This window comes from Cydia splendana, chromosome 22, assembly GCF_910591565.1.
Source record: "Cydia splendana chromosome 22, ilCydSple1.2, whole genome shotgun sequence".
NCBI classification, from domain to species: Eukaryota; Metazoa; Arthropoda; class Insecta; order Lepidoptera; family Tortricidae; genus Cydia; species Cydia splendana.
The window spans coordinates 6,312,053-6,329,472 of NC_085981.1; the positions used below are offsets into that span (position 1 = coordinate 6,312,053).

Here is a 17,420-nt window from a genome sequence, read left to right on the forward strand (position 1 = left end):
GAAATATCCTCTATTATCACCTCTATTAATGGGACCCTCTGTAAATGAGACAGCAATTTATTTGTACCTGGCTAACTGAGAGCCTGGGTAAGTGGATTACCTCTTTAAGTGAGACAAATCTGCTCGTCCCTTGAAGTCTCACTTATCCAGGTTTCACTGTACTACCATGACAGTCAACAACTTTTTGACAGTTTAAACGTTTACCTCTCTTTGAGCACCTGGAGTGTATAGTGACTTCTGCTGCTGACTGTACACAAGTGAGTGTTAAAATGTTTTTGGACGTAACTATGCCTATGCCAAACTCAAGAAAGGATAAGGAGTTAAACGTCATGAAACTGAGAATATAGTTTACACTTAGAGCATTAAATAACCGGAGTAGGGTTTCTGCTCGAGAATTCTGGAGGCGAGAAATCTCGAGAAATTTGTCCTTCGTCGAGACGGGAAAAAAAAACTCAATGCCTCGAGACCTCGAGAAATAAATCTCTTGTTATAGGTAAGTAAAAAAACACGCGTATAACACGTGATGTACCTATAGTGTATTTCTTTAGGTAGTCAAAATAAATTAAAGAAGAACCAACCAAATAGAAAACTGCCTTGATCCGTCCCCTATCGTTCTGGCTTCAACCGATTTTCATGTGTTGAAATTAAAAAATATTATTATAAATCTAAATTACTATTGATAAATCAAATCATCCAGATATATTCCTACGCAAATAGCATAATTTTAGCAGCTTCATTGTTACATTCACTTACATTGAGTAAGTAGTAATATTACGTAGTAAAACTGTAAGTTTGTCACATCGATTTAAATTAAGTAAGTGACTAAATTGACTTTAATATTGTTGCCTAATAAAATACCATATTGTGGTTTGTTTACATTTTGTTAAATACCTAAAGAAATACACTATAGAATGTTGTTGTTGTTGTTGGCGCGTGCAAATGCTGCACCTATAGTTTTTTAGGGTTCCGTACCCAAAGGGTAAAAACGGGACCCTATTACTAAGACTCCGCTGTCCGTCCGTCTGTCACCAGGCTGTATCTCATGAACCGTGATAGGCAATAAAAATTTTCACAAATGATGTATTTCTGTTGCCTCTATAACAACAAATACCTACTAAAAAGTACGGAACCCTCGGTGGGCGAGTCCGACTCGCACTTGTCCGGTTTTTTTTTTGTTGAATCCAGATATATTCCTACGCAAAATAGCACAATTTTAGCAGCTTTAAACTTTCACGAGCTTCATTGTTACATTCACTTACATTGAGTAAATATTAATATTACGTAGTAAAAGTGTAAGTTTGTCACATCGATTTGAATTAAGTAATTGACTAAATTGACTTTTATATTGTTGCCTGATAAAATACCATACCGTTGGCGCGTGCCAATGCTGCACCTATCGTTTTTTTTTGTTGAATTTTTGATTATTAAGTGCAATTTATGGTAACTAAAAGTTTACCATTTGATTGAATTATTGATCTCACCTACGACTCCTATGAGTCTGATTTGTAATAAAACAAAAATTTTCAAATAACATGGTGTTTTTTGAAACTATCAAAATTTCTCGAGGTACTCGAGAAACTCGAGAAATCCTGGTCGAGAATTCCCGTGCCTCGAGAAATAAAAAAGGTCGAGAAACCAGAAACCCTAAACCGGAGTCGCCTTTAAGAGCTTACCGCTCTGCCGAAAACCTTGCACAATTGTGCAAACTTTTGTATGGACTGACGTCTATCTGACATGGCTATATTACGTTACGTACAAATCATGTACAAATAGCCATACATTTGACGTGCCCCTTCCCCGCAAAAATCGGCAGACTGTTTTGTACAGAAAATGCCAGCCATGGCGTCTCCAGTAACTAAATACTCAGAGTTTACACAATTACTCATTAAAGACGTATAAAATTTACGTGTTTAATTTAGAAAAATAGTAGTTATCTATACGCCAGACGTCTGGCGGGAGTGTACGTGTGCAAAGTTAGAAAAACTAAAATTTGCACATATAATGTTAAAACTAATTTACGCTACACACGCTCCAAAGTTATATTAACTCGTTGACCAAACACATAGTCTATAATATAGGTGCCTAGGTACTAGGTACCTAATTTACTCCATACCATATACTACTACTAAGCTTGATACTAGAATTATCTAAGAGTCGCGACTCACAAAAATTGTATTGAATAACAATTTACAACTAATATTAAAAGCAGAAGGAGTTGAAAATAGAGTTCCGGTTAATCCTGTAAAATATTAGCTGAAAGTTGTTGAGCATTAGACTTTTCGGTCGTCGGAACATCTATTGTCAAGAGCAGTACTGATAACTCCGCTACTCGATAGATGTCGACTACGAAAATAATAGTCATTTGGTACTAAAACTGATGTATGGAGTGAGCACTCTATGTATTTTTATCTCTATGGCCATACTAACCAATTGCATAACATATGCATGTAAACTAACGCAAATGACACTTACTTCACTCATTTCACTCATTAGAAGGGAAAGTCGTGAGAGTAATCAAGCCGGTCGCTTCGCAAAAAAGCATTAGGTAAGTGCGTCTGAGAGGCATACGTTTTCTACTTTTACTGTGGAACTGCAGTATTGCGAAAAGAAAGCTTGTAACAGAGGATGTAACTATTACGAGTGATTGCAACTGTATTGCGAAATTTTAGTAAAGGTTGTCAACTGTTAAGGTATTATGAATAAAGACGGTTGAAGATTTGCAGAAATAACTAATTGATAAGTCACAAACGCTATGCAATTCAGTGAATCCTCATATGTACTATGTACTCTGCAATAATATGTTACTCTTCGAAGGCCGCATGAATATGTGACACGCTCTTATGGCTCTACAAATAAGATCGGGTGAGATATTTTTGCGGCCTTCGTTGTGTAACATATTATCGCAGGTGACTGTACATATAATATAGCGAGTTTTAACTGGATTGGGTTGCGTTGTTTCATTTCAGGTACAGGTACTGGTTTTAGTTCCTAATAACGACAGCGACCAATCCAGTGGATACCATATTGTAAAAGGAAAACTGACTGTACCTTATTTCTTTCGTTTATCACTATTGGAGTCTTCCTCGCATTGTCCCGGCATTTTGCCAATCTCATGGCCATGGCTCATGGGAGCCTGGGGTCGGCTTGGCAACTAATCCTGACCTTCCAATCCAGAGGGTAAACTAGGCCTTATTGGGATTAGTCCGGTTTCCTCACGATGTTTTCCTTCACCGAAAAGCGACTGGTAAATATCAAATGATATTTCGTACATAAGTTTCGAAAAACTCATTGGTACGAACCGGGGTTCGAACCCGCGACCTCCGGATTGCAAGTCGCACGCTCTTACCGCTAGGCCACCAACGCTTTTTTGTCAAAATTAAAAAAGATTTCCAGGAGAAATAGATAACAACATAACAGCCTAATGTAGTATAAATCCAAAAGGGAGTAGGATTCTCACACGGGTGGAGTCGTGGGCATATCTAGTTAAGATATACGGTGCGCAGTATCGAATTACAACTATATGCGCGAATAAGATAACCGCTGTTTTTGAAGAGATCGCATTACCTATACCTAGACACTTAAAGAACAGTAAATAAATTCCAGGTATCTAGTAATTTTAAGACACTAATTTTAATGCTGCCTAATAAAGGGGAGGCTTCAGTTTCAGGTGTCGTTTTTCTAATTACGTAAAAAGCACTAAAGGAAAGAGCTAGTTAGCGTAAAGTCAAGGAAAAAAAGAAGATTCATAAATTAATTAAATTATACTTTGGCAGGCGGAACGTGTAAAATTAGTGCCTGCTTAAGTCTAGCAATTTTCTGAGTTATGTAGCTCGCTAAGCTACAGTGGGGCTGAGCTGGACAAGTCTGCCGCATGCTCCCAGAAAGGTGGGCCAAAATGATTACGGAGTGGGACCCACGGAACACTATAGATGGTGCAGGTCAGGGTGCAGTCAAACCAAGTAGATGGCGGGACGACATGGAAGCATTCTACCCGAATTAGTGGAAACACACAAACAACAGGGTCGAGTGGACGAAACGACTGTAACACTAAAAAAAACCGGGCAAGTGCGAGTCGGACTCGCGCACGAAGGGTTCCGTACCATAATGCAAAAAAAAAAACGAAAAAAAAAGCAAAAAAAAAACGGTCACCCATCCAAGTACTGACCACTCCCGACGTTGCTTAACTTTGGTCAAAAATCACGTTTGTTGTATGGGAGCCCCATTTAAATCTTTATTTTATTCTGTTTTTAGTACTTATTTGTTGTTATAGCGGCAACAGAAATACATCATCTGTGAAAATTTCTACTGTCATTTCTACTGACAGACGGACGGACGGACGGACGGACGGACGGACGGACGGACAGCGAAGTCTTAGTAATAGGGTCCCGTTTTACCCTTTGGGTACGGAACCCTAAAAATGTATCTTAAATAGTTGCTAAACTTGGGGCGGGGCACATTACTCATAGAACCGATGGCCGATGGGGCAAATGGTTATTCAATATAGACTGCAAACCCTCAGACGCAACAATAGAAGACTCCAAACCACGTGTGCAGACGATCTGGTCAGGCGTGGCTCACTCCGCGATTTCGTCGTTTTGCTACAGGTAGCTAAAAGTACATCCGTTCCACACCAATTTTGGTGGATAGCCTTAAGCCGCGCGTGGCGCTGTCGCCACCTAGCGGCCATATCTGTCCTGATCGTAACAGACGCGTTTTGTTAGAGAGTGAGTCTTCTGTACCTAGTACTATTATTTATTCTGTGGTCAAGATTAATAGGTTTTTCTTTATCAAGTTGGGGACTGAATTAGTCCACCTAACAGACCTAACTTATTAGATTATTTCGCTATGTGATTGGTTGCAAGTGACGCAACAACGTCTCAGTAACCAAGGTACATATTTCAGTGTTTTCATTTAACATAAGTACTACGATACAGCCACATACCGAAGAAAATTTGGATTCTTTATACCCATATACCAGACTTATCTTTAATAATACCAATATATATCTAAACCTAAGCAAGTAAATGTGAATCGTTTTCTATGAACGTCTCGGCCAAATTCTAAAGCCGTTCTCATTGAAGCATCTGACCGAACGGGCGATATTGTTGGCGCTGCGGGATTACGCCGAGCGCTTCTGTTGTTATATAGAGACCATTGAGGTTCGGAAATCTAAGACAATGTGGTAAGTTAGCTCAACACGGTAAGTTATGTAATCTACAGAAACTTCGGCTCGTAATCTGAGTCCATTTTTGTTCTCATCATAGAGTAATATAAGTAAAGAAAGAGTCGTAACTTCATACATCTGTTTTCTTACCAAAACGCGCGTTATTCTCGTAGTCAACATCTAACGTCGAGTAGTGGAACTATCAGTACCCCTACTTGACACCAGTGGCCTATTTTATAAAGCTACAAGTTACAATTTACAAGCGGAAGTCTCGTTCTAACACATAGGGTTAGAAAGAGACTTCCGCTTGTAAATTGTATCTTGTAGCTTTATAAAATAGGCCACAGATGTCACAAGTGTAGCTACTGACGAAAAATGTACTACTAAATCAAATTTACAACTAATATTATAAGCAGAAGGGGTTGAAAATAAATTTCCAGTTAATCCGGTTGTAATATTAGCTGAAAATTGTTGAGCATAAGAGTTTTCGTTCGCCGAGACATCTGTTCTCAACTAGCATTACTGATAAATTCCTCTACATGACGCTAGATGTCGACTACGAAATACCGCGCGTTTTGGTAAGAAAACTGTACGGTTACCATCAGTTTGTCACTGACATAAACGCCGTCGAGAACGTAATTTACTTTCTATACATCTCGCTCGCACTCGCATATTAGTGCAAACGGGACGTATAGAAAGTAAATTACGTTCTCAACGGCGTTTATGTCAGTGACAAACTGATGGTAACCGTACTGATGTATGGAGTTACCACACTTTCTTTACCTATATTACTCTATGCTTCTCATAGAAGCACGCGACTTAACGAAATAAAGATTGAATGAACTAGGTACGAAAAAATTACAGATTGGAAATCACGACCATCTAGAATCCAACCCAATCCCATCGCCATAATCTTTCGTTTCGGGAAGTTTCTGTAACTCAATGTTTGGCGAAAAATTCGTAAATCATTTCCCATTTTTAGGGTTCCGTACCTCAAAAGGATAAAACGGAACTCTTATAGGATCACTCGTGCGTCTGTTTTCCTATTTTCTCGGAAACTACTGGACGAATTAAGTTGAAATTTGGTACACACATGTAAATTAGTGAGCCAAAGATGCACATGTATTTGTGTGTGTGCATGTGTTTTTTTATAATTTTAAAATACATAGGTTCGAAGTTATTTAAGAAAATAGCCAAAAAATTACCATCCCCCCCCCCCTTTATCTCCGAAACTACTGGGTCTAAAATTTTGAAAAAAATACACAAAATAGTTCTTTACCTATAGATGACAGAAAAACCTATAAGAAATGTGCTGTGCAGTCCAGCGTGAGTCGGACTTATGTACGGAACCCTAGAAACGCGAGTCCGACTCGCACTTGGCCGGTTTTTGTTATTTAACAGCTGGCTAATTATTTCAGTACCATCCACTCAGCCTTGAACCACACTCTCTTGATCTATGTCATTCAATACCTTCATATTCTCTTTCCATTTACTCTTTTATTTATAAACGCGCAAGCTAATTAATCAGTTTTATGTAACCCAACGTTCCGAGACTGCAGACGATGCAATCCAATCTCGTAAGAGATGTCAACGTCATTCCGCCAAGTGAAACCTTCCCTTGCGCAGTTGCTGTTTTATTTCCTTTTTATGGCCAATGTATACAGCCTATGGCGGACGGTATTTACTATGCTATAGGCCCGCTCAGTTCATCGATATAGGGATTGTAGGTTCTCATTTTATAATAAAATGCCGCATGTAGGCCTACGGTATAGAGCAGATAAAACAATGCGGCATAGAGGCTGTTTAGCGATATCTTAGGAATATTATTCCAAACGCTCACTGAGCGCGAGCAAGTCGCATGCTCAGCTCAATTGAATACTAGGTTCATTCATGGTATACTCGTCGCACATCTTTCACCGTATCGTTTGACCTGCCTGTGCTCAGTAAGAGCTTCTACAAGATATTCTGGTGCAATTGGATGTTCTACGCAGCGTATAGGATTAGCCGGGTTCACAGAATGAGCCGCCTCGCGAGGAAATTGCCGCGGAAAGCAGCTCGGTCTGTGTAGACTTGCCTCGGACGAGGCACGTCTTTACCGATCGAGCTGCTTCGCGCGGTAAACTCCTCGCGAGACGGCTCGTTCTGTGTGGACCTACTAACTGAAAACTAAATAATGGTCTGACCTGCATGGCGAGGTGGTGCTGGTGCGCGAGCGCGGCGGACAGCTCCGCGTCCTCCGTGGACGCGTCCGAGCGCGACACGGGACTGTGCTGCGGACCGTACGCGCCCTCCACCGGCCCGTTCCTGTAACAATTAAAACATCCTATAAATATCACTGTTCGAATGTATTTTCCTAAGTCAAATGGTTCCCAAATTCCCATTTTCTATTGTATTGAACAAAAAGGTAGGTAAATATCTGTAGTCGGTCGTTTCGTTTTATGACTGAACATCATGGTCTTCGTCGGGGTGTGATTTACACTTCAAATATATAATTCGTGTTCATCAGCTTCTGAGTATATGAAATGGCGTTTCACACAAAAGGTAAGTGGGTATTTGGAAAATAGATATATATGTCCTATATGATTCAACTGACTATACCCGTATATATCGCTATATACACTGTTAAAAATTATGTAAATTTACATGCAAAAAAATTACATAATCCTGTAAAATTCCCGAAAAATCTGGGAAATTTACGGAAAAATATGTCATTTTACGTAATTCTCGTAAATTTTACATTTTTTCGGTAATATCAATATTTTTTATGTAGTTTTACATAAAATTTATGTAATAATCACTAAGCCATGACTATTTACTTAAAATCTGTAAAATTACATGGAATGTTCGGGATAAATACATTTTGGCATGTATTTTTTACGATTGAAGAGGGAATTTTACTTAGAAATCTCGCAATTTTACCTATTTTCGTGAAAAATACATTTTTATGTAAATTGACTTACGTCTTATGTAATATTCCGTAAGATATCAGTAAAATCACGAAAAATATTATGAAATTTCCCAACATTTCTTTAATTTTACATATATTCTGTTCAATTTACTGTTTAAATGGTCTTTTTACATAACATATATGTAATAATCACTAAGAGATGTAAGTTTACATAAAATCTGTAAAATTACATGGAATGTTTGGGACAAATACTTTTTTTTATGTGTTTTTAACAATTAAAAAGAGAATTTTACATAAACATCTCGTAATTTTAACATTTTTTTTTTAATTACATATTTGTGGTAAATTTACTTACGTGTAATGTAATATTCGGAATAATGTCAGGAAAATTACAAACAATAATATAAAATTTCCAAAAATTTCTTTAATTTTACATATTTTCTGTAAATTTACTGTTTAAATATGTCGCTTTACATAATAAATATATAATAATCACTAAGAGCTAGAAGTTTACATAAAATTTGTAAAATTACATGGAATGTTTGGGACAAATACATTTTTTTATGTGTTTATATCAATTAAAATGGGTATTTTACATAAAAATCTCATAATTTTACCTAATTTTGTGAAAATTACATTTTTGTGCAAAGTTACTCACGTCTTATGTAAAATTCCAAAAAATGTCATTAAAATCACAAAAAACATTATGAAGTTTCCCAACATTTCTTCAATTTTACATATATTCTGTAGAAATTACTGTTTAAATGGTATTTTTACATAATAAATATGTAATAATTACTGAGAGATGAAAGTTTACATAAAATCTGTAAAATTACATGGAATTTTTGGGACAAATACTTTTTTAATGTGTTTTTAACAATTAAATCGGGAATTTGACATAAAAATCTCGTAGTTTTACCAGTTTTTATTGAGAAACACATTTTTATTACAATTTACTTACTTCTTATGTAATATTCCGAAAAATATCATAAAAATTACATAAAACATTATGAAATTTCCTAAAATTTTTTTAATTTTACAAATTTTCTGTAAACTTCCTGTTCAAATGTGACTTTTTACACGATAAATAGACACTAAGAAATGCCCGTTTACATAAATATCTGTAATACTACAATTGATTTTTAACAATTGGAACGGGTATTTTACATAAAAATCTCGCAAATTTACTTTTTTTTTTGAAAAATAATTTTTTATGTAAATTTGCTTAAGTCTTATGTAATATTCCGAAACATGTCAGTAATATTACAAACAATATTATGATATTTACCAATATCTTCTTAATGGTATACCTACATATTTTCTGTAAATTTACTGGTAAAATAAATAAATAATATATAGGAAAATTTTACACAAATTAACCTAGTCCCACAGTAAGCTCAATAAGGGTTGTGTTGTGGGCACTTTAGGTATATATGTATAATCGATAAATTCTTGAATACATCGGAGCTACGTGAATGCAGTTCTTCCAAGCGTTCTACAAAGTCAACTGTCTTGATAAACGAAGCCGGCGGACCGAAGGCCCGACGGCGGAGCGTCGAGGCTCGCGAAGGCCGAAGGCCGAGCTCCGCGTAGGGCCGAAGGCCCGAAGCGTCACACGAGAGGGGGAAGTTGGAGCTTAAACACGACCCAATAAGAAAAGTCTTAGATACTTTTACTATTAGGTCGTGTTTAAGCTCCAACTTCCCGCTTAAGTCCCAAGTGTCCCAACGCAAAACCAACCCCTCAAGTGTTTTCATAACTTCGAAACCCAGCGAAGGCCGAAGGCCGAGCTCCGCGTAGGGCCGAAGGCCAGGAGCGTCCTTTTCGATTTCCCAAGCACGCGAGGCCGAAGGCCGAGCTGCAGGAATGAAGTGCTCGCACGCGGATCTTTTTGTCCTAGCAAAAGTACAACTTTATTTCTTTTTCCCTTTGGAAAACAAACTACTACACAATTACAACAGCAACAACAACACATCAACAACAGCACCAACAGCAAACAACACGCGTACCGCGGGGCCCCGAGCACAGGGCAAAATCTAGTTTAACAATTAAAACGGGAACTTTACATAAAAGTGTCGTGATTTTACCTACTTTCGTGAATTTTTTTTTTATGTAAATTTACTTATCTATTATGTAATTCAGAAAAATGCCAGTAAAATTAAAAACAATACAATGAAATTTCCCAATATTTCCTTAATTTTCTGCAAATTTACATTACATTTTTATTTATTTTATTTCAAACAAGTTACACAGCATAAAAGTAAAAATACCAAACTACTACTTAACTAACTTAGCGCCACTTGCACCGTCCCACTAATCCGAGGTTAACCGGTTAAACCGTTAATCCAGTGTCTAATTGTACTGGTAACCAAGGTAACTCCAGATTTAACCGGTTAACCCCGGGTTAGTGGAATGGTGCAAGGGGCCCTTAGGGTGGTATTACACCTGTCAAATTTAATTTCTTTGTCAAATGTCATTGCATCTCACTCTCTCATTATTAAGTGTGAGTGATAACAATAAATAAGTACTAAAAAGTACGGAACCCTCGGTGGGCGAGTCCCACTCGCACTTGTCCGGTTTTTTTCACATTTTTGAATTACTAGCTATTGCCCGCGAGTTCGTCTGCGTGGAATCAGTAACAGCAGCTACCAGCTAGTGTAAGAATAGCGCCTGAAGAAAGTGTAATAGCAATCATTCAATTTGAGCATAAGTTTCATTCAATTAGTGATCAGGCAATTCATTAACTCTCTCTCAATTTCATCCCCCCTTTTCACCCTCTTTAAGGATGATCCCCTACATAAAAACTATCCTATGTCCTTCCCCGTGACTCAAAATATCTCTATGCCCAATTTCAACTAAATCGGTTCAGCGGTTTAAGCGTGAAGAGGTTGTTGAGAGACAGACAGACAGACAGACACACTTTCGCATTTATTAGCTTTAGCATTTATATTTATTTTATTTATATATACTTAGTATGGAAGTATGGATATGGATTCCCGAAGAAATTATTTGAATAATTTTGACGGGAATTAAATCGATATGATTTTATTTTCTCTGCGTGCAATGTGGCCAATGGCCGATGGGGTCGAAAAGTGCTCGAGTGGAGACCACGGACTAGCAAGCGCAGCGTAGGACGTCCACCCACAAGATGGACAGACGATCTTGTTAAGGTCGCCGGAAGACGCTGGATGCGGGTCGCTTCCAACCGGCATGTATGGAGGTCCAAGGGGGAGGCCTATGTTCAGCAGTGGACGTCTTATGGCTGAGATGATGATGAGATGATGATGATGATTTTATTTTTACGAACTCCTACTAGGTATATATATGTGACGTTCCACGGGAAAAGGTACCTTATGAGGGTTTCTAGTTTCGGAGATATTAAATGTTTTGTAAAGAGGTGAAAAAATGCTCATTTTTTTTTTATTGTGTGATCTGAAACCTTAATGCGTAACGTTTGTTTACCTGTTTTTATTTTTGTTATAAGTTAGTTATAAGCCTAGTAATGTCGTCTCAGAGTTTAGTAGAAAAGGTACCTTATGGAAAAAAGATTGAAAATTCCCAAAAAAACTAGTCAATACGGGAAAAGAAGTTTGGTAGAGAACTGTATTAGCATTCTGCAAAACTAATTTGATAATTTCAGTTCTGGTTGGGGCGCCTCGCAAATATTATAACCGTACATAGACCGACATCACAAATCCAAGTAGACTGCTATTATACCAAAGTTACTCTCGTCAAGTCTTTCTTAACTAGAATAATCTTCATTTGGTTTGGTCGCATGCAGTAAATCAGCCATTGGTTTGCTGAAAAATGCCAATACCCGACGCATTACCTTATGGAATATCTGAGGTCATTGAACCTCAATGCCGCTTATCTTCAATAGCAACCGAAATATATTATTGATAAGAAATAGACGATTTATACCATCTTAACCCCAAAATATTATTAGTTTATCCTAACTGTTCCATCATCATCATGCCTCATCATGTAACTTGACCACAAGGTACCTTTTCATTACATACAAATTATTGGTCTTTTTTAAGATTATTATGACGAAGAACTAATTAAATTGGGGGCAGTTTAATGTAAATTAATATTTTCTATTCATAAAAGATAAACTATAATATGATTGATATTTTGTAGTGATGTATTATTAGATTTATTTCCATAAGGTACCTTTTCGTAAATGTATGGAGCAAATACTGTTATTGTTATGTAAGTTTAAAGTGGCATAAGGGGTTAAATATAGTATTTAGTTGGGGTTTTAGGATTTATTTCATTTGAATGACAGAATTTCTTTCATATGTGCTCAGAAAAATTGATTGTGTGTCACATTAAAAGTAAAAATATTCAATTTTGTGATTTTATATGAAAAAGTCAGAAAATACATTTTCACCTCTAAATCGGTATTGTTTTTTGCTTAAACTGTCTGTCAGTGTCGTTTTCTAATAGATAAAATTTAAATCTTGAGAGCTCATTGCAATCAATCGTGAAAATGAAATAAAACTTTATTTTCAAGAGATTGGTTAGTATACACATAAATCAGTCGATATCAAAAGTTTCTATTTGCATTACAGAACAAGTCGCAATATTTTTTTAATCTCAGATATATAAGGCATTATTATTTGTAGTCAACTATGTAACTTACTTCAGGAACATAGTTTTTTAGGCGGCTAAACTTAAAACTTCTCTATCGTAAAGTTGCTCATTTCACAACATTATTTTCAAAAAATCATATCTCTGTAACTACGCAACCTAGAAGGTTGATCTTTTGTGTTATCGATAGCTTATTTATTGTAGATTACTGGGGTATGCATAACTCCATACCCGCCATAAGGTACCTTTGACCGTGGGACGTCACATATGTATATATTCAAATAAGTAATGATTTTATTCTTGAGTGCCCAACACTGGTAACATACGAGTACCCATTAAGGAGGACTCACGTTAGACCGGGCCGTGCCCGGGCCGGAGCTTCCGGCGCATCGTTTTCTATGGAAAGCATCACGTGTTCGCCTGTCATGTCATAGAAAAGTACCTAAGCGCCGGAAGCTCCGGCCCGGATGCGGCCCGGTCTAACGTGAGCGTGAGTTATCCTTTACCTACATACATAGAATAGAACACAAACTACTTAATGCCTAATGGTAACATTCCATTTCTACCGCAGCTGCATTACTGTCAATTTTAATATGGAAATTGACAATGACAGCGACGCGTTCAGTACCGGTAGTGCAGCTGCGGTTAGAAATGGAATGTTACCATAAAGCTGCTAACAGTGCTAACACATTACCGCACCGCACCAAGGACATTGTCAAGGTTGTTGTCAAGGTCTTACTTATGGGTGCGTCGCACAATGACCTTGGTGCGGTGCGGTAATGTGTCCAATGATATGTATGCCCAATGTCATGGCATCTCACTCTCTCTCTCAAGCAAAATGTGAGACAAAACACACATTGAACAAAGAAACAGAAACTGGACAGGTGGAATACCCTAATACAATTCCATGAACAAGTTTTAACCTGCTGAGAATGCCGCCCGTGCGCTCGAAATAAGTACTTACTTAGTAAGTAGGTACTTACCTAATTAATTTTAGGCAAAATCGGTTTGTGCTCACACCACACCGTTACTACTAATACCTACTTAAAGATAAATAGATTCATTAATATTATGTAAAGATAGAAATACTTTACTGTTATTACGAAATCTACATACATACTGTTAGCGGGGTTTTGAACGAGCCCTAACTGACAGCGTATGTCATCGAGCGACTCTCTGTCAAGATGGATTCCCGCGAAGGGGACGGTAGCGTCGGTCGTACATTCAGTCCAAGAATAAATCGTTTACTCAAGACCTAGTGCGTTTCCCTGTTATTAGTTCAGAAGCGAGATATCTAATATTCATGCTCACAAAATATTTCGGTCAAATAAGTTGACTCTCGTACGAAATCATAGTGTTGGAAGTACCATCATTACGCACAAAATGGACGCGTATCTATTTTGATAAAATGCACTGAGTTTTGGGTCGCGAAGTGTTTAAATGTATTGCACAAATGCCTGTTTAGCAAATGTGTGAATTGTTACAAATCAGATAAATGAGAAAAAGTACGCAAGTACAGTATTATCGTCTGCCGGTAAGTTACGTGAATGAAGCGAGTCGGCAAGACTCGATCACGATTACCAGAGTCAAATGAAGCATTATTAGTATTTATAAACTATTTGGCAATGGTTTTTGCTATTCATGAATGCAGGTATGTTGAAATTACTAAACTGACTGAACGTTTTGTGTGAGTAAAATGTATTACGCACTTACGCGTAAAATGATATGGGAGTTTGTTCTTTAATATTTGGGCATTAAGTCCTGTGAATGAATGTGCATTGTATATCATTTGGTATGGTATTAATTGCCTTGGTGTATTATTTGTATGGAACTCATACTTTATTGTTATATAAATGCATGCAAGACATGCATTGTTATTATAATACCACCCTAAGCTCGGTGTGGCTGTGGTGTGCTTGTGTTTAATTTGCAGAACAGAAATGATCACTCCAACTCCAAGGAATGTGGGTATTTGATGATGCAAGAAATCGGTGGTTAACGTGGAACAAGATATAGTCAGTTTGCTACGGCAGGCCTATATGAAACAAAGTGAACATCTCTAACACCAGTATACCTTTGGATGCAACAAACAATATGTCTGAAATTCGTTTCCATTATGATATTGGCCTACAATACAGCAAAGTGGTTTGTTTAGGATAGCAAACCAGGTAATAAATACTGTGAGATACCTATTTAAATTGAAAGGTGTAAGTATATTTGAATATGTTGTAGTTTATGTTTACCTAGAACCTGCAGTGTGACATTGGATACTTTGAAAATAGTCTAGTTTGTGCCGTTGTGAAAGTATTAAGTGATCAAAATTGTATTACATGACATTTATTTCAAGTCATGAAACCAGTCTTGGCGGTTTCAAGTATAGCTGGTTGGTTCACACCAGAAAAAGTAATGACAAGTAACTACTACCTGATCTGAGTTTTACAAGCCAAAAGAATAATGAGATGTAGAAGGATTTTATTCAATATACCATAATTAATAATCAAACGAACTTACCTGTGAAGTTTGATTACAATTATACGAGTATCCAAATCCAAGACAACAATATAATTTACTGAGCAGCAGTACATGGAATCATGCCGTCCTTGTCACACATTTTAGAGATATAATATTTAAAAAAAACAAGTTCGCATTGTCCCTCTCACTCGCTACGCTATCATCCCCCGCCATCCCACTCCGACACCGCTCCTCAGATACCCGTCATTATTTCAGAGTGAATCTTTTTGTGTTATGCACGGAGACTATTTTATTTTTATTTTCGGGGTTGGGGGGGCGGGACTTTGTTGTCTTGGATTTGGATACTCGTATAATTGTAATCAAACTTCACAGGTAAGTTCGTTTGATTATTAATTATACTTCCTATCCAAATCCAAGACAACAATATAATTTACTGAGCAGATGTTCAGAGCCTTGTATCTAAATACAGATGCGAAAATAAAATGAAATATCGATATCAAATCAGTAAGTTGACGTATACCGTTACTGATATTACTGATTTCAGCTGAAGAGAACAACGGTGTCTCATAAGAGGTACATATTAATTTATACCAAAAATTTGTAATTATGTATCTACCTACAAATGTAATTTTATGTAGATATATATATCATAATAATATTATATTATAATGATGGGCGTCATTAACTAACTTAAATTATTATTCTTAAATTACTTGAATCAATATTCCTTTGTGGTGAAAGTAAAAAACAAAAAAGTAGGTATAAAACTTTCTTTGGTTACATTGTAATACCTATTGGTAAGTTGTTTAAATGTAAAATTTTGCCATTGCTTATGTACTTAAACCATTACGCCATTGAAAGGTGTGTTCAATCTTTAGTTAGCTCTCAATCAATATTGGACCCATTATATTATTGATATTTCAATTTCATTAAAATACGAGTATACAATGTTTTAATTTTCAAGATTATAATAACTTCAACGGTTGAGGATGTGTGTTTTCTGTCAGACACTATACTTATAAATAAGCCGTTTTGTATCATTTAGATTTTTCCAACCACTCACTGGATGTAATTATTTTATGCGTTATGATTTAACTATGAATGCGTGTCTTTTTAAGTATTGACACTAAAATATAACTTTATGACACTTTGCAATGAATATTCAATACAACAATAAATACCCTCTTCTATACACAGCTTATAAATGTGGGTAAAGGAGATTTTTCTTCATTGCAAGGTTGTCATTGAAATCAAGTTTCTATACTTTTAGACTTAAGTCCGGACAACGACTAGTAGAAAATCCTGTAGGTATTGTTTTGAAACTTATCATTTTTCAAATTTTCAATTATAATTCAGCTTTAAAATATAGATTTATATAGTTGGTCAAACCAATTTGTCAGTCAGTAACAACCAGGAAAACTATACTCATCCTTTTCTTTTGGGTACTAGTACTAGTGTAAGACAAAGATAGTATGATTCTCTCTGTCCTTGAGTGAAATGAGACAGTCACATTCTCAAACAATATGTAAATAGCGAAATAATATATATAGATAGACTACCTTTATTAATAAATAAGTCGTCTTTCTTTACGTATCTTACGTATCTGACCGATGACGACTACACGTGATACAAGTGGTAAGTAAACTTTGGTAGATTGTAGTGTAGGTAGGTGTTAAATTATGATATTATATTTGTGAACGAAATATAAGGCATTTACTTGAAATTTAACTTTCAAGGAGTAACTTATAGTAACATTTTTTAACGTTACAATAAGACTGTGCAGCGTGCACAGTATTCTTGTGATACCTACACAACCAACAATAATTAGAAAAACACAGATAGGAGTTATTTTTAAACACAAGTTCTATTTAATAAATCAGATAGAAATATAAAAATTAGGTGAGTTGACCGTGACGTCACGATGTAAATGTTTTATGTAAATTCCATATTATTAGCAAACCGTTTTGACAGTTCAAAAAAAAGTAGGAAAATACCCTATTATAACTGTACAGCAAGACAATATGACAACCTAGAGCATTTAAATTAATGACAATATTAAATTTTATTATTGTTTAAGGATATCAATCCTTTATTGCGATTGTCAATCTAGCTATTTAGCGAAAGCGATTCATGTAACAGGTTACAGCATTTAACTCTGGTTGCAAGGTTGTACAATTGTGCATATTGGTTTTCAGCTGAGGTTTCCAGCGTTGATTTCGCGTCGTGGGATGTATGCATCAACCACGGCGCAGCCCTTGTTAGTTGCGGCGACGACGGTCCCCT

At 36.5% G+C, this 17,420-nt stretch overlaps 1 protein-coding gene across 1 annotated transcript in view; it reads right to left on the reverse strand.

The window, feature by feature from the left end:
* LOC134801520 (catenin delta-2) overlaps positions 1-17,420 on the reverse strand; it is a 95,425-nt gene that overhangs the window by 25,419 nt on the left and 52,586 nt on the right. Inside the window, exon 3 of the mRNA XM_063774132.1 lies at positions 7,348-7,468. Coding sequence (XP_063630202.1) covers positions 7,348-7,468 — 121 coding nt within the window. The remainder of the gene's footprint in view (positions 1-7,347; positions 7,469-17,420) is intronic.